At 42.7% G+C, this 26,893-nt stretch overlaps 1 protein-coding gene across 1 annotated transcript in view; it reads left to right on the top strand.

Annotated features, from left to right (window-relative positions):
* Nucleotides 1–25,464, top strand: part of LOC141113586 (myosin-4-like) — a 34,167-nt gene extending 8,703 nt beyond the window's left edge. The window contains exons 5-40 of the mRNA XM_073606783.1: nt 229–385; nt 755–782; nt 3,093–3,207; nt 3,295–3,387; nt 3,515–3,578; nt 5,737–5,835; nt 6,755–6,858; nt 7,937–8,075; nt 8,182–8,300; nt 8,382–8,531; nt 8,618–8,788; nt 8,889–9,198; nt 9,536–9,603; nt 9,718–9,805; nt 12,855–12,972; nt 13,075–13,198; nt 13,278–13,414; nt 13,490–13,745; nt 13,860–14,102; nt 14,217–14,393; nt 14,486–14,631; nt 15,967–16,057; nt 16,142–16,531; nt 18,225–18,351; nt 18,443–18,561; nt 18,646–18,842; nt 19,890–20,073; nt 20,243–20,408; nt 21,515–21,948; nt 22,038–22,241; nt 22,329–22,454; nt 22,538–22,708; nt 22,828–22,932; nt 23,202–23,297; nt 23,402–23,533; nt 25,330–25,464. Coding sequence (XP_073462884.1) covers nt 229–385; nt 755–782; nt 3,093–3,207; nt 3,295–3,387; nt 3,515–3,578; nt 5,737–5,835; nt 6,755–6,858; nt 7,937–8,075; nt 8,182–8,300; nt 8,382–8,531; nt 8,618–8,788; nt 8,889–9,198; nt 9,536–9,603; nt 9,718–9,805; nt 12,855–12,972; nt 13,075–13,198; nt 13,278–13,414; nt 13,490–13,745; nt 13,860–14,102; nt 14,217–14,393; nt 14,486–14,631; nt 15,967–16,057; nt 16,142–16,531; nt 18,225–18,351; nt 18,443–18,561; nt 18,646–18,842; nt 19,890–20,073; nt 20,243–20,408; nt 21,515–21,948; nt 22,038–22,241; nt 22,329–22,454; nt 22,538–22,708; nt 22,828–22,932; nt 23,202–23,297; nt 23,402–23,533; nt 25,330–25,344 — 5,463 coding nt within the window. The 3' untranslated portion in view covers nt 25,345–25,464. The remainder of the gene's footprint in view (nt 1–228; nt 386–754; nt 783–3,092; nt 3,208–3,294; nt 3,388–3,514; nt 3,579–5,736; nt 5,836–6,754; nt 6,859–7,936; nt 8,076–8,181; nt 8,301–8,381; nt 8,532–8,617; nt 8,789–8,888; nt 9,199–9,535; nt 9,604–9,717; nt 9,806–12,854; nt 12,973–13,074; nt 13,199–13,277; nt 13,415–13,489; nt 13,746–13,859; nt 14,103–14,216; nt 14,394–14,485; nt 14,632–15,966; nt 16,058–16,141; nt 16,532–18,224; nt 18,352–18,442; nt 18,562–18,645; nt 18,843–19,889; nt 20,074–20,242; nt 20,409–21,514; nt 21,949–22,037; nt 22,242–22,328; nt 22,455–22,537; nt 22,709–22,827; nt 22,933–23,201; nt 23,298–23,401; nt 23,534–25,329) is intronic.
* Nucleotides 25,465–26,893: the final 1,429 nt, after the last annotated feature.

The raw sequence follows: 26,893 nt of genomic DNA on the forward strand, positions 1-26,893 counted from the left end.
GATCATTTCCCTAGATCTGATTATTTCCACGCTGTCTATTATTAATTATAACGATAGATGTTATAATTAAAAGAGTTATGCCCTGTCTGTCAGTATATTCCATTCATGATTTGCAAATATTTCCGCACTAGAGAGTGTCTGATGCTCATGCTCAAACTGTAAAGAATCTTTATTATCCTTTGCTAACCACATCTAACACATTGCCTCCACTTGTCGCTTGTCATACAGACCTACTCCGGTCTCTTCTGTGTCACCGTCAACCCCTACAAGTGGCTGCCTGTGTACAACCCCGAGGTGGTTGCTGGATACAGAGGGAAGAAGCGTCAGGAGGCTCCACCACACATCTTCTCCATCTCTGATAACGCCTATCAGTTCATGTTGACTGGTGAGTCACATCAAATATTGACTGATCGACACAAAATGTTTTCTTCTGTCTACTGCTCAGTACATCCAGTTCTGTCAATTAGTTGCATTCTTGTGGGCTTTTCAGTAAAGTCTTTATACCATCAGACATTTGATGGTTTCATTAGAACATTGCTGCGCCCTAAAAATATGGCTAAAAATCACATAGAAGGTAGCAAGCATAAACAAATGTGGGAGCCCCATTAGTTTTTAGGCCTTAGCTGAGCTGCATTCCTCTCCAGTGCCGTACGGTGCCTCTTAGGGATAGAAGGATGAACAAAGTTGTAGAAGATTGTTATTATTATTTTTTTTTTACTGGATACTAATACTAAGTATATTCTTCACCCCACAGATCGTGATAACCAGTCCATCCTGATCACGTGAGTTCACTTTCTTATGTCTGCACCACTATTGACATCTGCATCACTTGGTCATTGCGTCATTATTACAAATGGGAATAAAGGGGGGAGAGCATCCTCATCCCATATACCGTAAGAAATCCTCAGCCCAAATACTGTAGTGCATCCTCAGCCCATATACCATAGGACATCCTCAGCCCAGATACTGTAGTGCTCTTCCTTAGCCCATATACCGTAGGATATGCTTAGCCCATATCACGTAGGACATCCTCAGCCCATATACTGTAGCACGTCCTCAGACCATATACCATAGGACATCCTCAGCCCATATACCATAGAGCATCCTCAGCTCATATACCTTAGCACATTCTCAGCCCATATACTGAAGTGCATCCCCAGCCCATATACCATAGGACATCCTCAGCCCATATACTGTAGGACATCCTTAGCCTATATACTGTAGCACATCCCCAGCCCATATAGCGTAGGACATCCCCAGCCCATATACTGTAGCATGTCCTCAGCCCATATAGATTAGGACATCCTCGTCCCATATACCGTAATGCATCCCCAGCCCATATACCGTAGGATATCCTCAGCCCATATACCGTGGTGCAACCTCAACCCATATACTGTAGCACGTCCCTAGCCCATATACCGTAAGACATCCTCAGCCCATATACTGTAGCACGTCCTCAGCCCATATACTGTAGTGCATACTCAGCCCATATACTGTAGTGCATCCTCAGCCCATATACTGTAGTGCATCCTCAGCCCATATACCGTAGGACATCCTTGGCCCATATACTGTAGTGCATCCTCAGCCCAAATTCTGTAGTGCATCCTCAGCCCATATACTGTAGCATGTCCTCAGCCCATATACCATAGGACATCCTTGGCCCATATACCGTAGTGCATCCTCAGCCCATATACTGTAGCACGACCTCAGCCCATATACCGTAGGACATCCATGGCGCCTATACCGTAGTGCATCCTCAGCCCATATACTGTAGGACATCCTCAGCCCATATACCGTAGTGCATCCTCAGCCCATATACTGTAGCTTGTTTTCAGCCCATATACCGTAGGATATCCTCAGCCCATAAACTGTGGTGCATCCTCAGCCCATATACTGTAGTGCATCCTCAGCCCATATACAGTGGTGTGTCCTCAGCCCATATACAGTAAGACATCATCAACCCATATACTGTAGGGAAACCTCAGCCTATGGTGGAGATGGTAAATCACAGAACCTATCTTTCCTTACTCTACTGCAGTATCATTTAGATCACACACATAGCACCTCTGACATGTGTTACCTTAATAAGGTGTGTCCAAGATATGAGCGATGCTACAGTAAAGTTTTTACGTATTTCCATCTCAGGCGTCAGAAGCTACCTCATGGAGGGGGAAAGACAGGTTCCATATTGCAATAGGAAACAAGATGTAAAAATATTATAATATTATAAAATGTTATTCAGATCTACTCTTGCCCTGGGAAATGAAGCACAAAGAAGGGGAATGAATGCAAAATGGCAAAATAGGGTTTGGTCTAATTTTTCATAGAGGAGTTGGCGTGTTATTCATTCCGCACCATGGTTCAGATTTCCCTCGGTACAGCTTAGGGTGCCACCATTCAGATTAGATTTCCTGCATCTTAGTGGTCAGTCCTTGGAACAAGGAAGTAAGGCAATTACAGAAACAAGGAGAAGAGGATTATGGGTATCCATACACTGGGGTTGATTTACTAAAGGCAAATAGACTGTGCACAGTGCACTTTGCAAATGCAGCTGCTCCAGAGCTTAGTGAATGAGGGAAAGTTTTGCTGACTTCCATCCTCCAATCCTGTGCAAGCATAAATCCAAAAAAAAAAAAAAAACATTTTCATACATATTATTGTATGTGACTGGGTATTTTTTGCAAAGTGAAACTTCACCTTATTTACTAAGCTCTGGAGCAACTGCACTTGTAAAGTGCACAGTCTTTTTGCCTTTAGTAAATCAACCCCAAAATGTTGTACTCAATGCTTATTGTGCAGTGAAGAGAAAGCGAATTTTGACTTAGGAAATGACAGAAAATGGCAGACTGTAAGTAAAAAAATCTAATGGTGCATTCGAAAATTGTTGGTATAGTTACACTGTGAAGGGAACCAGGCCTGTAGAACGCATATCATACAGTGGGTTGTATTGTCTGACACTAAATGATTGCTCCTACTCTGCCCAGCTTGGAGGCTCTAAATTCAATGGCTGGTCCATTCCTAAAGAAATCTCACATCTGACAGGTCCTCTTAAAGATTAAGATTCAGTGATTATTACATCTTGTATCCCCCAGTGGAGAATCTGGTGCCGGGAAGACTGTCAACACGAAACGTGTCATCCAGTACTTTGCCACAATTGCAGCTATCGGAGAAAAGAAGTCCAAAGATGAAGCGCCGGGAAAAGTGCAGGTAAGTCACCAGTGGAAGGTCATGGTGAACCCAACAGCAGGAAGAAATCCTTACTTACACCTGTATGTTTCACTCCACCAATTCTAGGCAAATCTGGAGGATCAAATCATCCAGGCCAATCCTCTGCTGGAGGCCTTTGGCAATGCTAAGACGGTCAGGAATGACAACTCCTCCCGCTTTGTAAGTTGGACTAAATAACTTGACTGGGATTTGGGCTGCGGTATCCTGATGTCTGTGTCCCTGTCTGTACTATTTTAAAATGCATGTACACAAACTTTATCGCTAACGCTTCTTGTTTGATGTACAGGGTAAATTCATCAGAATCCACTTCGGCACTACAGGAAAGCTATCTTCTGCCGATATTGAAACATGTAAGTAAAATGTCTTATAGGAGAACTAAGGCCCAACTTCCCTTCTGCCCTTATGGTGCCACACAGGCTTGTTTCTATCAAAGCATAGCGCCCTCCTATACATCCTAATTATGGCTGTTGCAGGGTATTTCTATGCTAGATAAAGTCGTATTTCACCTCTCTGTGCAAAGTCGTATACAGGGCTGGACTGGGACAAACATTTGGCCCTGGACTTCATCCCGACCGGCCCTCTTTAATTTTGAGTGTCCCCATCAGCACCGTTTTACATCAGAGTGTTCCCAACAGCGTCCCCCTTCACATCAGAGTGTCCCCATCAGCACCCCCTTACGTCCGACTGTCCCCATCAGCACCCCCTTACATCAGCGTGTCCCCCATCAGCACCCCCTTACATCACAGTGTCCCCAACAGCGTCCACCTTCACATCAGAGTGTCCCCAACAGCGTCCCCCTTCACATCAGTGTGTCCCCATCAGCACCCCCTTACATTAGAGTATCCCCATCAGCACCCCCTTACATCAGAGTGTCCCCCATCAGCACCCCCTTACATCAGGTGTCACCCCTCTCCTCCCCCTCCCACGTGTACTCACAGTTCTGAAGGAAGCTTTTCATTGCTCTCTCCAGTCATGTGATAAGTGACAAGTGATAAGGGGAGAGAGCAAAGTCTGCCGGCTGTTTATTTCCCCTGCAGGCTGGAGGGAGCAGAAAGCCTAATCCTCACTCCAGCAAGTGTCGGCAGCTGCTCCTTGGTGACAGGAGTGAAATCAGGATCACTCACTGTCAGTGAGGAGTGGCTCCAGGACTGCGCCCGACCGGCTCACTGAGCCATCGGTCTACCAGGAAACTCCCGGTAGTCCCGATGGCCAGTACATGCCTGGTCGTATATCACCTCTCTGTGCAAAGTCTAGTATACTCATTGACCTCAGCTTTGATGCCCCTATCCATATGGTTGTGCCCAACCTACAGTGATGTCCACATGCTCATTCACAAGGTTCTCCTCCTAGAAAAAAACACATAGTGCTAGCCCCAGCTGATGGCTGGGTTGGTTTTAAAGCGGAGTTCCACCCAAAAGTGGAACCTCCGCTTATTTGCTTCCTTCCCCCCTCCGGTGCCATATTTGGCACCTTTCAGGGGAGAAGAGGGAACGGGAACTTGCTTTTGACAGGTCCCCATCCTTACTTCTGGTTATGTCCCTCGAAAGTTGGCCCCCCCTTCCTCTGCCGCCGGGTCAATTAGAAAGAGCATAGCGCTTCACGCATGCGCAGTAAGGAACCAGCCATGGAGCCGAAAGGCTTCACTTCCACTTTCCCTTAGCGGGGATGGCGGTGGCAGCACCCAACAGCCGATCTGAAAATCGGCTGGGGTGCCAACATCGCGGGCTCCCTGGACAGGTAAGTGTCCATATATTAAAAGTCAGCAGCTACAGTATTTGTAGCTGCTGACTTTTATTTATTTTTTTCCCCAGGCGGAACTCCTCTTTAAGGTGCAGCTCTATGGCACCTGTATATTAAAACCTGTAGTAAGCTCAGCAGATATGAAATCTTGCCTTGTGTCAGGATGTCAATCATTAAAGTTAAAACTCAGTATTAATATTCACATCAAACTCCCCCATTAATCCATGTCCCCATGCTTTATTTTGCTGAGAAAACAATTTGAAACACCCCCCCCCCAGCATTTCTAGCTGCGGCCATCTTGAGTAAGGGCGGATGATCCATATAGAATTTACTTTCTGGAATTTACCTGCTCAGGCTGGAGGGTGTGCTCAGCATAGAAAGTCCCTCCTCCCCTCCTCCAGATGAAAGCAAAAAATGCCCATGAAGACTCTTGGGATGTATGACATCATTTTGGCCTAGGCCAAAAAACAGGGAGCAACTTAGCAAATGCAAAAAAAAAGAATTAAAACAAATATATATATATATATAATATATATATATATATATATATATATATATATATATATATATATATATAAAAGCGTAAGGCTGGTAGCAAAAGTATTAAAATAGTTAGTGTTGATTGAGAGAACTTAGTTCTGCTTTAAAAATTAAGGGTCAACAGAGACCTTTTTAATTCTCTACCATTGTTACTTTAATATGTCTAAATGTATCAGACACTAAAAAATGCAGCCAGTTTTTTTGTTATAAATTATCACTTTATCCTAGATCTTCTGGAAAAATCCAGAGTAACATTCCAGTTGTCTGCTGAGAGGAGCTACCACATCTTCTACCAGATCATGTCTAACAAGAGGGCAGAACTGATTGGTAAGTGATGCTGAAGAAGATGAGTTTATTAACCTCTTTGTGTAAAAACATTATTACAGGTACTTACTGTACGTAGCGCTGACAATTTTTATGCAACACTTTACATATACAATGACATCAGTCCAGGTGCGGATTGACCATTGAGCCACTGCCCGAGGGCCCTGGGCCACTAGGGGGCCCCAACAGGGTTGCCAGCCTCAGTAAAACCAGGGACAGTATGGACCAGGGACAGCCAATAGACAGTATGGACCAGGGACAGCCAATAGAAACATGCCTGTGTATACTGTGTGTATACTATGTGGCCCCATAATCTCTGATTGCCTGGGGGCCCCATAATCTCCTATTGCCCGGGGGCCCCATGAGTTGCCAGTCTGCCCCTGCATCAGTCCCTGCCCTCATGTAGCTTACAAGCTAAGGTCCCTAACTCACAATTATACACACGTACTGGGGCCAATTTAGACAGGAGGCAATTAACCTTCCAGCATGTCTTTGGAGTACCCGGAGGAAACCCACACAGGCACAGGGAGAACATGCCAACTCCAGGCAGGTAGTGCCGTGGTTGGTATGATCGTGTGTACGGGGCTTTAAAGTGACAGATCAGATAAGATCAGATAAGATCCCGGGGGGGGGGGGGGAGCTAGTAGTAAAAATATTGTTAATTAATATTTTTTACATGTAAGAAAGAGATGGAGATGTAAGGAATATGGAGGATGTATACAAATAAGCAGCAGAAAAATTTGACAAGGAATAGAAAATTGTCACTGAATTGGTGACTTGTGATCTGGGATGTAAACTTTGAAACCTTAAGATGGACATGAATATAATACTAAGAAAGAAAACCTGCTTTCTCAAGGCTGGTTATTAGTTAAAATGACCGTAATGTCTGCAACACAAAACATGCTTCCTTTCCTTCTTCCAGACATGCTTCTGATTACCACCAACCCCTATGACTTCCACTTTGTCAGCCAAGGTGAGATCACTGTGGCCAGCATAGATGATCAAGAAGAATTAATGGCCACCGATGTAAGTGGACTCACTCTCTGGAACATTATACTTTAAACCAGGGCTCATTTTCAGCGGGAACACGGGGGAACGCAGTTCCAGCACCTCCAGCACAGAATGTATGTCCTGGCAAATGGGGCTGGGGTGTGCTGGAGAGTCTATTGATCCTGACTGCTGGGAATCTATTGTAGCTGGGGGGGTGTAATGTTGCTAGGGGGTGTCTCTTGTTGCTGGGTGGATCTACTGTTGCTGGGGAGGGATCTTTTTTTGCTCTGGGGAAGATGTTGGAGGACATCCACTGTTGAGGGGGAGGGTCTATTGATTCTGACTGCTGGGGAATCAATTGTTGCCAGCAGGGGTCTGTTGTTACTGGGGCAGATCTGTTTTTGCTGGGTGATCTTATGATGCTGGGGTCGGGAGTCTATTATTATTAACCAATTCCATACAAATCACCGCAAATGATACTTGGTTCTGTATTCTCTAAAAGGTGCTAAGAGGTAGGTCAGGGGAGCACCTTCAGCTATTCTCTGAGAAAAAAAGCCCTTATTATAACATATCAATTTACCTAATGCAGTGCATATAATACATATAACAATGTGTTATGCCGCGTACACACGGTCGGACTTTTCGTCTACAAAAGTCCGACGGATGCCGACGGATCAAAGCCGGCTGACAATCCGATCGTGTGTGGGCTTCCCCGGACTTTCAGCGGACTTTTCCGGCTGCAAATCTGACGGACTTTAGATTTGAAACATGCTTCAAATCTTTACGTCGTAACTACGCCGGACCCAGAAATCCGCTCGTCTGTATGCTAGTCCGACGGACAAAAACCCACGCTAGGGCAGCTATTGGCTACTGGCTATCAACTTCCTTATTTTAGTCCGGTGTACGTCATCACGTACGAATCCGTCGGACTTTTGTGTGATCATATGTAGGCAAGTCTGTTCGTTAGAAAGTCTGCCGCAAGTCCGCCAAAAGTCCGTCGAAAGTCTGTCGGACGGGCTGTCGGACTTTTGTAGCTGAAAAGTCCGACCGTGTGTACGCGGCATTACAGTGTGGTACAGGGAGACGTTTAATCTGATGACTTTATGTTTAACAGAGTGCCATTGACATTCTGGGCTTCAACCCAGAAGAGAAGGTTGGTATTTACAAAATGACCGGCGCTGTGATGCACTACGGTAACATGAAGTTCAAGCAGAAGCAAAGAGAGGAGCAGGCTGAGCCCGATGGCACAGAAGGTGAGGCAGATTTGGCCCTGATTACTTGTTATTCTTCCTGTTATCATAGAGTCTTCTGCTCTAAAAGCCAAAAAGTGCAGACATTTATGTAATTACTGTTTCACAGTGGCTGACAAGGCTTCCTACCTGATGGGCCTGAATTCAGCTGATCTTCTGAAGGCTTTGTGTTACCCCAGGGTCAAAGTTGGGAATGAATTTGTCACCAAAGGTCAAACTGTCCAGCAGGTATATACCTTTTTCTACTATTTTTTTTATTCATAGGACACAGTTTAAAGCATATAAACGTGCAACTTTTTTCTTCTCAAGGTATACAACAATGTTGGTGCCCTGGCCAAGTCCGTCTATGAGAAGATGTTCTTTTGGATGGTCCTCCGTATCAACCAGCAGCTGGACACCAAGCAGCCAAGGCAGCACTTTATTGGCGTCTTGGATATTGCTGGCTTTGAGATCTTTGATGTGAGTAGCATAACTTGATACATGAATGTCCTGCCTTTGTTTTACTTGGCAAAATTTAGTAAATTGTCTTTTTTTTTTTTGTACAGTACAACAGCTTGGAGCAGCTTTGTATTAATTTCACCAATGAGAAGCTGCAACAGTTTTTTAACCACCACATGTTTGTGCTGGAACAAGAGGAGTACAAGAAGGAAGGCATCGAGTGGGAGTTCATTGACTTTGGCATGGACTTGGCTGCCTGCATTGAGCTTATTGAGAAGGTATGCTTGCTACATTTTATCACCCAGTTTTAACACATTTTACAAGCAGAAACTGAGAGCCTATCAATACACCAAAATGTTTTTGCTTTTTTGTGATTAGCCAATGGGCATCTTCTCCATCCTGGAAGAGGAGTGCATGTTCCCCAAGGCAACAGACGCTTCCTTCAAGAACAAGCTGTACGACCAACATCTGGGCAAGTCCAACAACTTCCAGAAACCTAAACCAGCCAAAGGCAAAGCTGAGGCTCACTTCTCATTGGTCCACTATGCTGGAACTGTGGATTACAATATCACTGGCTGGCTGGAAAAGAACAAGGACCCACTGAATGAGAGTGTCATTCAGCTTTACCAGAAGTCATCAGTAAAACTCTTGTCCTTCCTCTATTCTTCCTATGCTGCTACAGATGCAGGTAATACGTTCTGTAATCTTTGTTTTGTCTTCTGTGCCATTGGTGCCTAAAACATTTGCTTACTACACTTTCAGTATAGTAAGTGATTGAGATTTTTTTTATACTTTATAAAAGACATGCATCTATTCAGTCTCTCTTGCACTCAAAGGAACCTACCCTCCAATGTTCCCATCACAGTCTACAGACATTCACACATAGTTTGCAGTTTAGTATTGTGGGATAAAAGGCCAAAGTGGGAAGAAAATACTCTCAAAATTAGAAACTGAGCCCACACCCTTATCACCTGCAACACTAATCCTTCTACACATGTCCTAACAAGAAATTCTTTCTGTTGCAGATGCTGGTTCAAAGGGTGGTAAGAAGAAGAAGGGTTCATCTTTTCAGACTGTGTCTGCACTCTTCAGGGTTTGTAACATTTTATATTGGATATTGGATACACATGTTTTCTCATTTCTGCTGTACATTTACTAATATACAATATATATATATATATATAATGTAATTTTTTTCTGGCTACAGGAGAATCTGAACAAACTGATGTCAAACTTGAGGAGCACTCACCCTCACTTTGTGCGTTGCTTGATCCCCAATGAAACCAAGACTCCAGGTTGGCTCTCCCGAAAACAAAAGTATAAGGAACGCTCTGATCTATAATGAAGTTTGAGGCCCCTTTCACGCGGGCACCTCCATTGAGCAGATTCCTCCTGCCGAGCAGGCAGATGAGGGGTCCTGTCCGCTCCACTGTGCGGAGCGGAGACAGACACAGTCCCGCTGTCCTCCATGGGAAAATCGGGTGGAAATGGACCACCTGTCCATTTTTATCCGATCCACCAGATGGATGAAAAGTAGGGCCACCATCCGTCTGGATTTTGTGTGCAGGATTGGATCAGATGGCGGTAGGTGTCAGCGGACATGTGTCCGCTGACATCTGTCGCTCCATATGGGTGACTGGAGGGTCCAATCGGGTCCATCTGATAAAATGACAGGCAGACCTGTTGGGAAAGCCCTTGTGAAAGGACCCTTAGTCTATACTGTACACATTCTTTTGTTTTTAGTATTTCTAAAGTTAATGCAGTATTTATTCATTTGTATTTTATGTATTTTGTTAAAAAAATAAAAATAAATAAGCTGGGTGCCTCCATAGCGGTTTATGTTTGCTACACTTTCTGTCTGGAAAGCACAGCAGTGTATAAGTGCTGAGAGGCATCGGCTCCTAGTGCCAGCAACCTTGTGTGTTCTGGCTGGCATAGTCAACTGCACAATAACATCAGATCCTTACCGTAACAATACAAATTCAAAGTATAACTACAGTGCCTTGAAAAAGTATTTATACCCCTTGACATTTGCCACATTTTGTCATGTTACAACCAAAAAACATAAATGTATTTTAGTGGGATTTTATGTGATAGACCAAAACAAAATGGCATATAATTGTGAAGTAGAAGGAAAATGATAAATGGTTTTAATTTTTGTAGTGTAGCATGCAATTGTATTCAGCCCCCTTTACTCTGATACCCCTAACTAAAATCTAGTGCAGTGCTTCTCAACTCCTGTCCTCAGGACCCACTAACAGGCCAGGTTTGCCAGATAACTGAAATACATCACAGGTGATATCATTTGTTGCTCAGTGATTGCAGTATTCTAGTCGGCATCTCCCCAAGGTAATACTTAAAATCTGGCCTGTTGGTGGGTCCTGAGGACAGGAGTTGAGAACCACTGATCTAGTGGAACCAATTGCCTTCAAAATTCACCTAATTAGTAAAGTCCACCTGTATGTAATTTAATCTTAGTATAAATACAGCTGTTGTGTAAAGCCTACAGAGGTTTGTTTAAGAACCTTAGTTAACAAACAGCATCATGAAGGCCAAGGAACACACCAGACAGGTCAGGGATAAAGTTGTGGAGAAGTATAAAGCAGGGTTAGGTTATAAAAAAATATCCCAAACTTTGAACATCTCACGGAGCTCTGTTCAATCCATCATCTGAAACTGGAAAGAGTATGGCACAACTGCAAACCTACCAAGACATGGCCGTCCACCCAAACTGACAGGCCGGGCAAGGAGAGCATTAATCAGAGAAGAAGCCAAGAGGCCCATGGTAACTCTGGAGGAGCTGCAGAGATCCACAGCTCAGGTGGGAGAATCTGTCCACAGGACAACTATTAGTTGTGTACTCCACAAATCTGACATTTATGGAAGAGTGGCAAGAAGAAAGACATTGTTGAAAGAAAGCCATAAAAAGTCCTGTTTGCAGTTTGTGAGAAGCCATATGGGGGACACAGCAAACATGTGGAAGAAGGTGATCTGGTCAGATGAGACCAAAATTGAACTTTTTGGCCTAAAAGGAAAACGCTATGTGTGTGTAGGAAAACTAACACTGCACATCACCCTGAACACACCATCCCCACCATGAAACATGGTGGTGGAATCATCATGGTGTGGGGATGCTTTTCTTCAGAAGGGACAGGGAAGCTGGTCAGAGTTGATGGGAAGATGGATGGAGCCAAATACAGGGCAATCTTAAAAGAAAACCTGTTAGAGTCTGAAAAAGACTTGAGACTGTGGTGGAGGTTCACCTTTTAGCAGGACAACGACCCTAAACATACAGCCAGAGCTACAATTGAATGGTTTGTATCAAAGCATTTTCATGTGTTAGAATGGCCTAGTCAAAGTCCAGAGCTAAATCCAATTGAGAATCTGTGGCAAGATTTAAAAATTGCTGTTCACAGACGCTCTCCATCCAATCTGACAGAGCTTGAGCTATTTTGCAAAGAAGAATGGGCACAAATATCACTCTCTAGATGTGCAAAGCTGGTAGAGACATCCCCAAAAAGGCTGTAATTGCAGCAAAAGGTGGTTCTACAAAGTATTGTCTCAGGGGGGGCTGAATACAAATGCACCCCACACTTTTCACATATTTATTTGTAAACTATTTTGAAAAAGATTCATAATTTTCCTTCCACTTCACAATTATGTGCCACTTTGTGTTGGTCTATCACGTAAAATCCCAATAAAATACATTTACGACTTTGGTTGTAATATGACAAAATGTGGAAAATGTCAAGGGGTATGAATACTTTTTCAAGGCACTGTAAAGGCAAAACTTTTTTTTTTTAGTTTTGGATAGAGTGGAAAGGTATTAGAACACCTGTCAGTTTTTATTGCTATCTGTGTCCCTGTTAAGGAGATTCAGCCTCTCTATTTATCCTATATACTATTATCATTGAAAGTGAAAGTAAAAGAAAATCCCAAATTTTGTGTTGTCCCCAGAAAATTAATAGAGGGGAAATCTTCCAATGGGTACACTAGTTCGGATGATCTGGGGTCCCCAAAGAATTCCATTGATTTACAGGGATTTCCTCTCACTTCCCGTTTGGCTATGGGACAGAAAGTGAAGAGAAATCTCCGCAATGGGACACAAATGACTAAAGAAAATCTGATAGGAGTTATAACCCTCCCTTGTTCTAACCAAAATGAAAAAAAATAAGTTTTGCCTATAGTTCTACTGTAAATATGAGTGTTTATTTTTTACTTTTAAACTTTTTTTTAAAGTAAACTTTGAAAAAATAAAAATTACAAATTTCATCTTGAGAAATATAAAAATACCAATGTTCTAACCATAGATTCAGTTTCACCATTAAACATTTTCATGTTTAGGTGCTATGGAACATCACTTGGTCATGCATCAGCTCAGGTGTAATGGTGTGCTGGAGGGCATCAGAATTTGCAGGAAAGGTTTCCCCAGCAGAATCATCTACGCTGACTTTAAACAACGGTATGGGTCAATTGCTCAGATACATTATGTGATGGTATATGACAGAAAAAAACAATAGAAGTATTTAAATATTTAAATTTGTTTACCTATTCAATAATACAGTTACAAAATCCTGAATGCAAGTGCCATCCCAGAAGGTCAGTTTATTGACAGCAAGAAGGCTTCCGAGAAGCTTCTTTCATCCATTGATGTTGACCAAACGCAATACAAATTTGGCCACACTAAGGTACACTTTCGTATCAGTGTGATTTACAACTCCACAAAAAACTATGCACAAGTTTTACATTAGATTCTATGATTTCTAGGTGTTCTTCAAAGCTGGTCTGCTGGGTACTCTTGAGGAGATGCGAGATGATAAGTTGGCACAACTGATTACTCGTACTCAGGCCATGTGCAGAGGATTCCTCATGAGAGTTGAGTTCCAAAAAATGATGGAGAGGAGGTATTTTAATTTCAAAATTTGTTATAAAACAATTATGAAATGTTCATTCAAATGATGGTTGAACCTTCCTTCCAGAGAGTCTGTCTTCTGCATCCAGTACAATGTCCGCTCCTTCATGAATGTCAAGCATTGGCCATGGATGAAACTCTACTTCAAGATCAAGCCTCTCCTAAAGAGTGCTGAATCTGAGAAGGAAATGGCAAACATGAAGGAAGAGTTTGAGAAGACAAAGGAAGCGCTGGCCAAGTCAGAGGCCAAGAGGAAGGCGATTGAAGAGAAGATGGTATCCATACTGCAAGAGAAGAATGACCTGCAGCTCCAAGTTTCATCTGTAAGCATTTAACCATTTGTAATTAGCACATCGGAGCAAACACCCCCAAAAAACTTGCATGATACACAATCTAGGAATAAGCAATTTATACCTATAATTAAATCTACTTCCCAGGAATCTGAGAACCTTGCAGATGCAGAGGAAAGGTGTGAGGGTCTTATCAAAGCCAAGATTCAACTGGAAGCCAAAATCAAGGAGGTTAACGAGAGGCTGGAAGATGAAGAGGAATCAAATGCAGAGCTTACAGCAAAGAAGAGGAAACTTGAAGATGAATGTTCTGAGTTGAAAAAGGACATTGATGATCTTGAGTTGACTCTGGCTAAAGTAGAGAAAGAGAAGCATGCCACAGAAAACAAGGTATTTAACCAGTCCAGTACATGTGACGTCGTACACTGGTGGCACTGGTATTTGCTTACTGAATGTAACTTGTATGTCAGCTACATAATAACTTGTCATTCCTGAACTGCATAGGTGAAAAATCTTACTGAAGAAATGGCCGTGCTTGATGAAAACATTGCCAAGCTGACCAAGGAGAAGAAAGCTCTTCAGGAAGCCCACCAACAGACCTTGGATGACCTTCAATCTGAAGAGGACAAAGTCAACACCCTGACTAAAGCTAAGACCAAGCTGGAGCAGCAAGTGGATGATGTGAGCAAATAAAAAAGACAAAAAGTAATCCAGTTATGTGTGTTATAATAATAGGGTAGGAATATAGTTATTAATCTAACTGTATATTGTAGCTGGAGGGATCTCTTGAGCAAGAAAAGAAGCTCCGCATGGACATGGAAAGAGCAAAGAGGAAGCTGGAGGGTGATTTGAAGTTGTCTCAGGAGTCCTTGATGGACCTGGAAAATGACAGGCAACAGCTGGATGAAAAAGTTAAAAAGTAAGACACTGGTGTATGTGGGAGGAATCGTGCCTCATCATTGGTATCATGGGAAGGAATAGGGTCCCATAATTAATGTCAGTGGGAGGAATAGTGTCCCATCATTGGTGTCAGTGGGAGGAATAGTTCCCCAATTCCCATCATTGGTGTCAGTGGGAGGAATAGGGTCCCATCATTAATGTTAATGGCAGGAATTGTGCCCTATTATTGGTATTAGTGGGAGAAATAGTACCTCCTCATTGGTTTCAGTGGGAGGAATAGTGCCCCATCATTGGTGTCAGTGGGAGGAATAGTGCCCCATCATTGGTATCAGTGGGAGGAATAGTGTCCGGTGGCAGCTGGTGGCATATTTTTTGTGAAGGGCAGCAAGCAATCCACCCGCCGGGGGTCGGGTCTGTCACAGGCATCCCCACCCCCCGGTCGGTCCCAAGCCCCGCACTTACCCCATCTAAGTCACGGGCAGCCAGCGCTTCCTCCGGGCGGCAGGCAGCTTCTCCTCCTCCTGGTGCTTCACAGCGGCTTCCCCCTCCGTCTCCTCCCTCCTCCTCCTCGGCAGCGAATGGGATCGCTTCTCCTCTTGGCCAATCGGGTGAAGGGTCTCAGGGCACGTTTCCTGATTGGCCGGGAAGAGAATCAGGAAGACAATAGCAAATATTAATTCTCTATTGTCACACAACTGGGTGGGCTTGGGGGGCGCAGTGCTCTGCGCCCCGAGCCCACCCTTTTTTGAAGCCTATTAGAACCTCTGGCTCTAATCCTGTGCTTCAAAATAAAAAAAAAAACATTGGAATCCATGCATCCGTCGCCCCGCATGTGAACTAGGGGGCTGAAAGCATGGATTAGGTGGACGGCCTGCGCCCTGCATTACAGTGGGAGGAATAGTGCCCCATCATTGGTGTCAGTGGGAGGAACAGTGTTCCATCATTATTGTCAGTGGGAGGAATAATGCCCTATTATTGGTATTAGTGGGGGGAATCGTGCCTCATCATTGGTATCAGGGGAAGGATAAGTGCCCCATCATTGGTGCCAGTGAGAGGAATAATGTTCCATCATTGGTGTCAGTGGGAGGAACGGTGCCTCATCATTAGTATCAGGGGAAGAAATAGTGTCCCAAAATCCCATCGTTGGTGCGAGTGAAAGGAATAGTGTTCCATCATTGGTGTCAGTGGGAGGAATTGTGCCTTCTTGTTGGTGTCAGTGGGAGTAATTGTGCCTTCTTGTTGGTGTCAGTGGGAGTAATAGTGCCCCAAGGGCTGGATATAGGCAGTCAAAGAGCCGCAGTTTGCACTGCCATATATGAAGGTTTTTAACTCCATTACACTTTTGCTTAAACAGGAAGGATTTTGAAATCAGCCAATTCCAGAGCAGGATTGAAGATGAACAGGCCTTGGCTTCACAACTGCAGAAAAAGATTAAGGAACTTCAGGTAACTTGAAGAGCATGATACAAATAATTTTGTGTTTCTGTTATCAAAAATATACAGCAAAACAATAACTCATGTGAACTTTAGGCCCGTATTGAAGAACTTGAAGAAGAAATTGAGGCAGAGCGAGCAGCTCGTGCCAAGGCTGAGAAACAACGCTCCGACCACGCCAGAGAGCTTGAAGAGATCAGCGAGCGCCTGGAGGAAGCTGGAGGGGCAACATCTGCTCAGATTGAGCTGAACAAGAAACGTGAGGCGGAATTCCAGAAGATGAGACGTGACCTGGAGGAGTCCACCTTACAGCATGAAGCCACCGCTGCCACTCTACGGAAGAAGCACGCTGATAGCATGGCAGAGTTCAGTGAACAGGTCGACAACCTTCAGAGGGTCAAACAGAAATTGGAAAAGGAGAAGAGTGAGCTGAAGATGGAGATAGATGACCTCGCCAGCAACATGGAGACTGTCTCTAAATCAAAAGTAAGTGCAAGCATGGTTTCTTTGTTATCTCAGGTATGACAATCTGTATAAGATATAAGGAAAAGTATGTTAACAATGAGATCACTTCCTGTAACTTTTAGTGATGATAAGCAGGCAAGGTGAAAAAGCACTGGCTCCATGATGCAGATGAGTGAATCTATTCTCAATGCTTCTGATTCAAACTGACATTCAGGTTGGTTTCCCCATGGCTGGAAGGCCGCAAGTCCTCTGCCATACACATACCAACCGGTTTTCCCTTCAGCACAGCATGGGGCACCTTCGAGTACAGGCACTGTTACGGGCACCATTGTTTTCTCTGGAATATAAGCAGCCTGAATATCACTATTTGGGAGGGTGCTTAAGTGCAACTAACCTGCATTTGGGAGAAAGGGAAATTTTGATAAACTGATTCTCCACCATGGTGAACTTATACAGGTGATATTTGCTTTCCTTATGTATTTACCATAATTTGAAAGTAAAAAGATATATACTGGCTTTCAATAGCAAAATGTAACATAAAGTGATTTCCCCTCACAAATCTATTAAAATGAATACAATGAATAATGGAAAGGCTCAAGGTTTTTTCATGCTTCATCCATCCATGTTTTCTGTTGAACGAATGAATGAATTACTGTAGCTACTTTGGTATTGATATTCCTGAGCCGCCTCTGGGGGTATCACTGGTGTGGAACACTCTAGCACCTAACAGCACAGAACTATCACTCTCAGGAGCATAGGCGTGCACACAGGAGGGTGTGCTGGCTGTGCCTGGGCACACCCTAATCACCCTATGCGCATTAGCATTATCACTCTGTGTGCCAGTGGGAAGGTAGAAAAGATCTCTCTCTTTTACCAGCTCTGCCATAAGAGAAGTGCTTACACACTTCTCTTTCACTGTGCCAGCAAGGAGATCAATGTGCCAGGGCCATATATATATATATATATATATATATATATATATATATATATATATATATATACAGTATATACTATATTTTCAAAAGTATTATACTATATTTTCAAAAGTATTGGAATGCCTGCCTTTACATGCACATGAACTTTAATGGCATCCCAGTCTTAGTCCGTAGGGTTCAATATTGAGTTGGCCCACCCTTTGCAGCTATAACAGCTTCAACTCTTCTGGGAAGAATGTCCACAAGGTTTAGGAGGGTGTCTATGGGAATGTTTGACCATTCTTCCAAAAGCACATTTTTGAGGTCAGGCACTGATGTTGGACAAGAAGGACTGGCTCGCAGTCTCTGCTCTAATTCATTCAATTAATTCAAAGCAAGGTCCATAAAGACATGGATGAGTGAGTTTGGGGTGGAGGAGTCCTGACCTCAACCCGATAAGAACACCTTTGGGATGAATTAGAGCGGAGACTGCGAGGGGCCCCTCCTTCTGCGCCCTGTAGAAGTGATTGGGTGGCTGCAGAGCAACTCGTATCACTACATGAAAGCCCATCGGCGGCCGCAAATTTTGATATTGAGATCATGGCTATAGCTGCAGTCATAACCCTGGTACAACTACTTCAACCCATGGATGTACCGGTACGTCCTAATGGCGTGAAGTAGTTGAAAACTGGCAAATCTACTATTTAAAACTCACAACGAAATCACAAATTGATAACGGAGATTCGTTTTATTAATTCGTTACTGCCCTGTACTAAGAATTCACTTGAATTTCCTAACAGGCAAACTTGGAGAAGATGTGCCGAACCCTAGAGGACCAATATTCTGAGATCAAAACAAAAGAGGAAGAACATTTAAGAACGATTAATGACTTAAGCGCCCAAAGAGCTCGTCTTCAAACAGAGACTGGTATTTATCTGCCTTGAAATATTTTTCTGCAATAGTTGTCACACAGAGAAGCGCCTTATCAATTTTATTATTTTTTTTTCTCTCCAAACAGGTGAATTCTCTCGCCAGGTAGAAGAAAAAGAGTCCTTGGTCTCTCAACTCTCCAGAGGCAAACAGGCTTTCACCCAACAAGTTGAAGAGTTGAAGAGGCAGCTTGAGGAAGAGACAAAGGTACAATATAATGTTTACTGAAATGTTCTCTAACTTGTAAATGAGAGTGGCACTCACAAGCCTTGCTATGTTATACTTCTATAGGCCAAGAATGCCCTTGCTCATGCTCTTCAGTCTGCTCGCCATGACTGTGACTTGCTCAGGGAGCAATTTGAAGAGGAACAGGAAGCTAAGAGTGAGCTTCAACGCTCATTGTCCAAGGCCAACAGTGAAGTCGCTCAGTGGAGGACAAAATATGAGACAGATGCCATTCAGCGAACAGAGGAACTTGAAGACGCCAAGTAGGTGTCCTAGTTCTTTCCAACTACAGTTTTAAATCTTAAGAATGCTTTTATAATAATTGTTAAATAATGTAATAAGGCTCAATGAATGAATCCCAAACTACTGTATTTCATTTAGCATTATTAATCTTAAAAAAAATCACACAAAACAGAAAATTGGTATGGATGGTTTACATCAGGGGGTCTCCAAACAAAGGGCCAGTTTACTGTCCTTCAGACTTTAGAGGGGCCAGATTGTGGTCAGTGTGGGTAGAAAATGTACTGAGCCCATCATCAGTGAGGGTAAACATGGCCTCCCATCATTGATATATTACCCTATCATTGGTATTAGTGGAAGAAATGGTGCCCCATTGTTGGTGTCAGTGGGAGGAATAGTGCCTCATATCATCGAAAGTAATAGTGCCCTAAGGGTCGGATTAAGGCTAGCAAGGGCCACATCAGGCCCTCGGGTTGCAGTTTAGAGACCACTGGTTTACATGTAACTCAGCCTTTTTCAACCAGGTTGCTTTGAGGTTTCTTCAAGGGTGCAAACTGCCTAAAAATGTATCACAAATTGTATACAATCCAGCAGGTGGATCAAGCCTGCTTTTAGTTGCATAAAGCCATGGGTTTTCCTTATGCCCTATTATGACTTTCTAGACACTGGCATGCTAACAACCAATGACATCATCAGTTAATAAGGAGGATGTCTGTTGCCTCCTTGTTTACCCCTCCTGTGCTCCTCTTCCTCAGCACTGGGGTGATATTAGCTGACTGATGGAGAGAAATTGAGGGAGAAGAGAAACATTGGAATACTAGTCAGTACCAGTGTGCAAAAGTGTATTTGCTTTGGAAGAATAAATCCCCTCTAACATTGGGTGTCCTATGTGTGGATGTTGTTGCATTGTGTAAAGCCATTAGAATAGTTTTTTACATTTTAGTATGGGGTGCCTTAAGACTGTCTATAATTTTAAAGGGTGCCTTGAGATTGTCTATAATTTTAAAGGGTGCCTTGACTGAAAAAAGGTTAAGAAACACTGATGTAATTTATTATAATCTACATTACAGGAAGAAGCTGGCCCAGCGCCTCCAGGATGCTGAAGAACAAATTGAGGCAGTCAATTCCAAATGTTCCTCTCTGGAAAAGACCAAACAGAGACTTCAAAATGAAGTGGAGGATCTCATGGTGGATGTAGAACGTTCCAATTCAGCATGTGCTGCTCTGGATAAGAAACAGAAGAACTTTGATAAGGTTTGTCTTTGATATAGAAGATTCTTTTTAGTTGTGCCCTATGATTATCAAGGAATAATTCTGACAATGGATCAAATGATTTAAATATTAAGAGGTTATTACAACCAATACTCGGTTCATAACTAAAAATATGGATCTCAGGACCATGTTCCATTTTTTATTTCAACAGGTGCTGGCTGAATGGAAACAGAAGTATGAGGAGACTCAGGCTGAATTGGAAGCTTCTCAGAAAGAATGCAGGTCTCTAAGCACTGAAATTTTCAAGATGAAAAATTCATATGAAGAGGCATTAGACCAATTGGAGACCCTCAAGAGAGAAAACAAGAACCTTCAACGTAAGCATATACTTTGTTTTAAAAGTGTAGTTTTAAAAGGAGCCGCTGGAAGTTGCCCAGGTTCTTTTCCCAGTAGATTGACCCACACCCATCACATTCACTTTTTTGGTGTTTTTATTTTTGGATTAACTGGGATAGGGTTGAAGGAACTGAGGGGGATACTCCAAAAAAAGAGAACTATGTACAGGTTGAGAACAGTGAACTCCTTTCTGTAAAGCGGAAGCAGAAGTCCTCGCACAAGCAAACTATGGACTTGGCTTTGAGGTAGAAGCAATTAAAAGAGCAAACGTTTCTTTCTTCAATGCAACAAGAACAGAGTCCCTTCACAAAAAACTATGTAGACTGAGCTCTGCAGGACCCCAGCCAATGGCCCCTTTAAACAAACACACAATGGACTCTCTAGCACCAGAGTGGTGGCAGCAGCTCAAAAGTCTCTAAGATTTCTCACAGCAGTCTGTACTCACAAATGTCCAGGGAAAGATGGTTGCCTCATTCCAACATCCATCCTTTCTCCTGTGATACCACACTAGATCTTCAGATGACACACTTCAGTCAGTTCTCTGTAGCTTTAACATCCAGGCCCTCAGGTTGCCCATCCAAGGTCTCACAAACAGCAAGCACATGGCAACGCTGCCCTGGAAGGCAGTAAGCCCTCCTAAATGTGTTCCTCTCATGAAGGAAAAGACACAGCAGCTCTGTGTCTCAGAGTATTTATATAGACTCCCAGCAAGTTTCAGGGCCACACTTCCCAGGGATATGCCAGGGCTGTATAAATGTTCATACTGCTATTTGCATTGCTCCACACCTATGTTCCAAAAGATTCTCCTGCTCTCTGGAAAACAGACTAAGCAAGCAACCCAGCAGCAGCTGAAACATTGAGCAGACCTAACTAATCACATGCAGCTGCACTGATTACAGGGACCACAACTAAATTTACCTAACACAGCAATTGCAGTCACCAAATCTACCTCTTCCTCTATCTTAGCACTTATCTAGGAGGGTGCTACAAAAGCATCATATTTTTTCTCTAAATAACTAGTTCACATCATTTCTGAAGTTACACGCTTGTTGAATTTAATTTTGTGTTTTAAAAATACTTTCTTCAGAGGAGATTTCAGACCTGACAGAACAGATTGCAGAATCAGGAAAAACCATTCACGAGTTGGAAAAGGCCAAGAAACAGGTTGAACAGGAGAGGTCTGACTTCCAAGCAGCTCTTGAAGAAGCAGAGGCATCTCTGGAGCATGAAGAGGCCAAAATTCTGCGCGTACAACTTGAATTGACCCAGGTTAAGTCTGAGATTGACAGGAAAATAGCTGAAAAAGATGAAGAGATAGACCAGATTAAGAGGAACAGCCAAAGAGCCCTGGAATCCTTGCAGAGCTCCTTGGATTCTGAGATCAGAAGCAGGAATGATGCTCTGAGACTGAAGAAGAAGATGGAGGGAGATCTCAATGAGATGGAGATCCAACTCAGCCATGCCAACCGACAGGCAGCTGAGGCTCAAAAGCAACTTAGGAATGTTCAGGCACAATTTAAGGTACAGTTACTGAAGATTCTAGTTGGCCTGAATGAATTGAAACTATAAGGTTTTCGATTAGGCTAACCTTTCGCATTGTACCTACTTAGGATGCCCAACTGCATCTTGATGATGCTCTTAGAGGAATTGAAGATCTTAAAGAACAGCTGGCTATTTCTGAAAGACGAGGCAATCTACTGACTTCAGAAATTGAAGAGATAAGGTCTGCCCTGGAGCAGACAGATCGTGCACGTAAGGTGGCTGAGCAAGAGCTGCTCGATGTCACAGAGCGTGTCCAACTTCTTCACACCCAGGTGAGGAAGATAGTTTCCTTAGACTTTTTGTTTTAGTCTTCATCCACCGTGATAGATGTGATAATTGCTTGTTATTTTTTCCTTCAGAACACCAGCCTTATCAACACAAAGAAGAAGCTTGAATCTGATGTCTCACAACTGCAATCTGAAGTGGAAGAAGCCATTCAAGAGTCCAGGAATGCAGATGAAAAAGCAAAGAAAGCAATCACTGATGTAAGTCTTACAGGACAAAAACAGACATAACACTTGAATAGTTAACATTTTGTCTTTGTAATTAAAATGTATTAAATACATAGGCTGCCATGATGGCTGAAGAGCTGAAGAAAGAACAGGACACCAGTGCTCACCTTGAGAGGATGAAGAAGAACCTTGAACAGTCAGTGAAGGACCTTCAACATCGTCTGGATGAGGCTGAGCAGCTGGCCCTGAAAGGTGGCAAGAAGCAACTCCAGAAACTGGAGGCCAGAGTAAGTTTTCTCAAATTATGTGTTCCTGTAAGAACCAATATTTTATTATTGACAGGAGGTCAAAACTTGTAATTTTACTATAATTTAGACCTAAAACTCAATTTCACACTACTCTACAGGTGCGTGAGTTGGAAAATGAACTTGATGCTGAACAGAGGAGAAGCTCAGATGCCATCAAAGGTGTGCGCAAGTACGAGAGGAGAGTCAAGGAGCTGTCATACCAGGTTTGTAGAATTAATCACCAGATATTGATAAACTAGGAAACTTACAGACTAAAGTAGATAACAAGAGAACGTACAGTACACTATGTATAAAATTTAGTTGGAGGAAAAAGTGATTTCTAGGACACATTGTTTTTTCCTAACATAAAATTTCAAAGAATCCAGAAGCCAAATACATTTTATTGGCTGGCTTTTTTACAAAAACCTGGTTAGATTTAGCATGCAAATTAGTTCACTTCCTAAAATGTCTAATTGTATCTAACATATCATAGTCTGAAGAGGACAGGAAGAACGTGTTGAGGCTCCAAGATTTGGTTGACAAGCTGCAGATGAAAGTCAAGTCTTACAAGAGACAATCAGAGGAAGTTGTAAGTATACGGAGACTAGTCTACAATTGTTTTGATGCTCACTGATACATAATAAAAAACACAGAGAAGAGACAAATTCTAAAAGTGGCTCATGATTATTCCAGGAGGAACAAGCTACCGTCCACCTAGCCCGATTTAGGAAGACTCAGCTGGAGCTGGAGGAGGCAGAGGAACGTGCTGATGTTGCAGAGTCTCAGGTCAACAAGCTCAGAGTCAGGAGCCGGGAAATTATCAAGGTGAGGACTTCAGACTTGTGCTTTCTGGTGTTCTCCAGTCATACGTAAATGTGTAGCGTCCAAATGCATAGAGCATCTTCTTCTTGAAAATACCATCCTTTGGAATTATGTGGTCCCTTCCTCTGGGCTCATATGGTCAGTTCTCTGAATTTGTGCAGACTGAGGAATCCTACAGAGCTTTGAAAGTAACTATGCGAATATACCATTGGATAATGCTTGGATATTAGCATTTATAGGCAATAACACCAGAAATGTGAAGAAATGTATATGAAGCACAAGCTGCTAATTTGTAACTTCATCCCTAATCATGAAAGAGAAAAGAAGATAGGAAACAAAGGAATTTTTAGGATTTCTATTTTCTTTTCTCAATAAAACCAGAAATTCATCCAATTCATTGATCCATCCAATGGCCTTCTGGGGATAAGGAAGGAGTTTTTTCTTCCCCACTGGAGCAAATAGGACCGTGCTTTATAGTGTTTTTTTGCCTTCATTTTTGATCAACCATGGGTATTGAATTCTGTATATGGAGGATTTCCATTTATTTATTTTTTTTCTTTTGGTTGAACTTGTAGGTGGGGTGCAGCGGCAATAATGCACACAGTCCCAGTGCTGTAAAGAACTTGTATTGAAATAATGACAGACAGTTCACAAATAGCCTGGTGGGAATGCAGACCCACCCGGGAACTCTCACAGGTCAAAAAGCATGAAGAGGGCAGGTTTCAGCCAAACTGACAGTGTTTGATGGGAGGAGCAGAATGTGGCTTGGCCATCTTACGCCCCAGTAGGCAGATGTCCAGAGAGGATTGCAAATCCTACGCTTGCCCGCCTCATCAGGAACCTTTCCCTGCCACTAGTTCTGTCCCAACCAGACAGTGTACCTGTCCCTACTCTACCAACTCGCAAATGCACGCCAAATACTGGGAGCCAAGGCCTTAAAAAGGCTCTGCCTGACCCAAGATGGCTACTAGAGTCACATGGGGCGGCAATATCAAATGGGATAACTTCCTCAGTGATCCAGGAAACCATAGAGGAACTATGTTCCTCTTGACTTCTTCTCCAACTGCAGCGCCATTGCGGAAGAGCACCTCCTGCAGTGGAGAAAGTAGACTGCACCTGCTTACAAACAAGATGTCTTTTTTCAACCTGACTGTGTAACTGAGTACAGTAACAAATGGTATGGATTCTAATATGTGCACTGTAATGATGTATGCCTGAAGAACGCCCCATTTTAAATATGTGATGTAATTAGACCAAACTGCAGCCAAAGGTCCCAGTAAAAGGTTGATATGACTATAGGCTAGCCTTTCTCAACCAGGGTTCCATGGAACAACAAGATTCCTCCAGAGGCTCCTAGGGTTTCCTAGAGCAATGAGCAATTGAACCACTAAAGCCAATGATCTCTTTAGCTGTCTAAAAGGGGGGATTCTTCCCAATGACCACAAATATAAAGGGGCATTCTTCCCAGTGGCCATCACATTAATGCCACTGTAGCGCTGAATATATAATTAATGACAAGGGTTCTCTGAGACCAGAAGGTTATTTGAAGGGTTCCTTGATGTTAAAAAGTTTAAGAAAGGCTGTTTTAGGCATTGTGTGGCAGAAGGGAGATGTCTAGCCATCCTACATGGTGGTGGGGGTGACCAGGGAGGTTTTGAATGATCATAGACCAATGAGCAGGCTGGAGGCAGCAAGATGACACATGAAGCTACAAAACTGCAGACTCTATTGCAGATTATCTGTATTTAATGCACAGCGTCCAACTAATGTTTTTTTTTTTTTTTATCTTATCTTTGCAGAAATCAGAAGAGTGAAGAGATCAAGGAACACTTTGCAGAAGTTCATACAATATGGACTTTTATGTAATTAAAACTGTTCGTATGTAATTAGTACGTGTAGCTCTAGGTGCAAATAAAACATAAAACCAAAAAATCTCCTTGTGTTACATTTATTTTCCTTAGTATAGCAACACTATCGAATGCTAATTTATCACAAGGTCTATCTTCACTGGCCACATGCTTGTCATGGAAGACTCCAAAGAGACAGGACTTTTTAGAAGGATAGTGATGGCTGCCACTCTATGTCTCTTAACAGGTTTACTCTAACGCATAACTCTCAACTGTCCCTGATTTCGAAGGCACTGTCCATGATTTGGAACAAAGTCCCTCTGTCCCTCTTTGAAAAAAAAACCCCCTGGATGGGACTTTGGAAGACCACCAACACTAATTGAATGTAAAAAGTTTATTGCACAAATACTGAGATATAAGACAGGTGAACAATTTTAAAAAGACATGTAGTGTCTAATGGTACATACAACGAACATGGCAAAACATAACAAAAAAACAAAAATGGAATGCACAATGACACTAATACTCTCCAATGGGTAAATACCCTGATACCCGATGCGTTTCCGTTTTTTTACACCTTCGTCAGGGGTACAGGATGGAGAATGGTCACATATATTAGCTCAATTGGAGCGATTCCATATCAGGAGCTTGACAAGTCGGATGTCAGGGTAGGCATAGGGCGCCGTTCAAAAAGCATTGTTGGCTTGAAGAGAACAGTTCCCACATCGGTAAAAAACGGAAACGTGTCGGCTATCAGGGTATTTACCCATCGGAGAGTATTAGTGTCATTGTGCATTCCATTTTTGTTTTTTTGGTATGTTTTTCCATGTTCGCTGTATGTACCATTAGACGCTACACGTCTTTTTTAAAATTGTTCACCTGTCTTATATCTCAATATTTGTGCAATAAACTTTTTACATTCAATTAGTGTTGGTGGTCTTCCAAAGTTCCATCCAGGGGGTTATTTTTTCTTGGTTTGCAATTAGGGATGGGACCACCACACTCCCCTCCTGTTATGATGGAAGCCTCCCTTTTCTTCACTCTGTCCCTCCTTGCTCCTCATTTGTCCCTCATTATGGTCTGATCTATATAGTGGTATAAAAATGCACTATTTATCTTTCAAAAAGTGTTTCCCAGTGCTAAACCTTTCATCCAATTTCTAAATTGCGGCATTTGTAAATTTCAAAAGCCATTATGAAGGAATAGTGGTAAAAAAAAGCACTTCTGTGTTTAACTAATCTTTTTTTTTTGTATAACTCTCCTTTAATGGGGTGTGGCAGGGTGTGTGTCTTATGCCCACATACTTTTGCTAATAGGTTTCCCTCATAGTATCATAGTAGGTAAGGTTGAATAAAGACACTAGTCCATCCAGTTCATCCTGTGAAGGTGTATATGTGTCAATGTCAATAATCATTTTCCAAATCCCTGTAAGTTGTGTTCACTAAGATGCACGTCTAATGCCTCGTACACACAAGCGGAATGTCCGACAGAAAAAGTCAGACGGAAGATTTTCATC

Source organism: Aquarana catesbeiana, linkage group LG12 (assembly GCF_042186555.1).
Source record: "Aquarana catesbeiana isolate 2022-GZ linkage group LG12, ASM4218655v1, whole genome shotgun sequence".
NCBI lineage: Eukaryota > Metazoa > Chordata > Amphibia > Anura > Ranidae > Aquarana > Aquarana catesbeiana.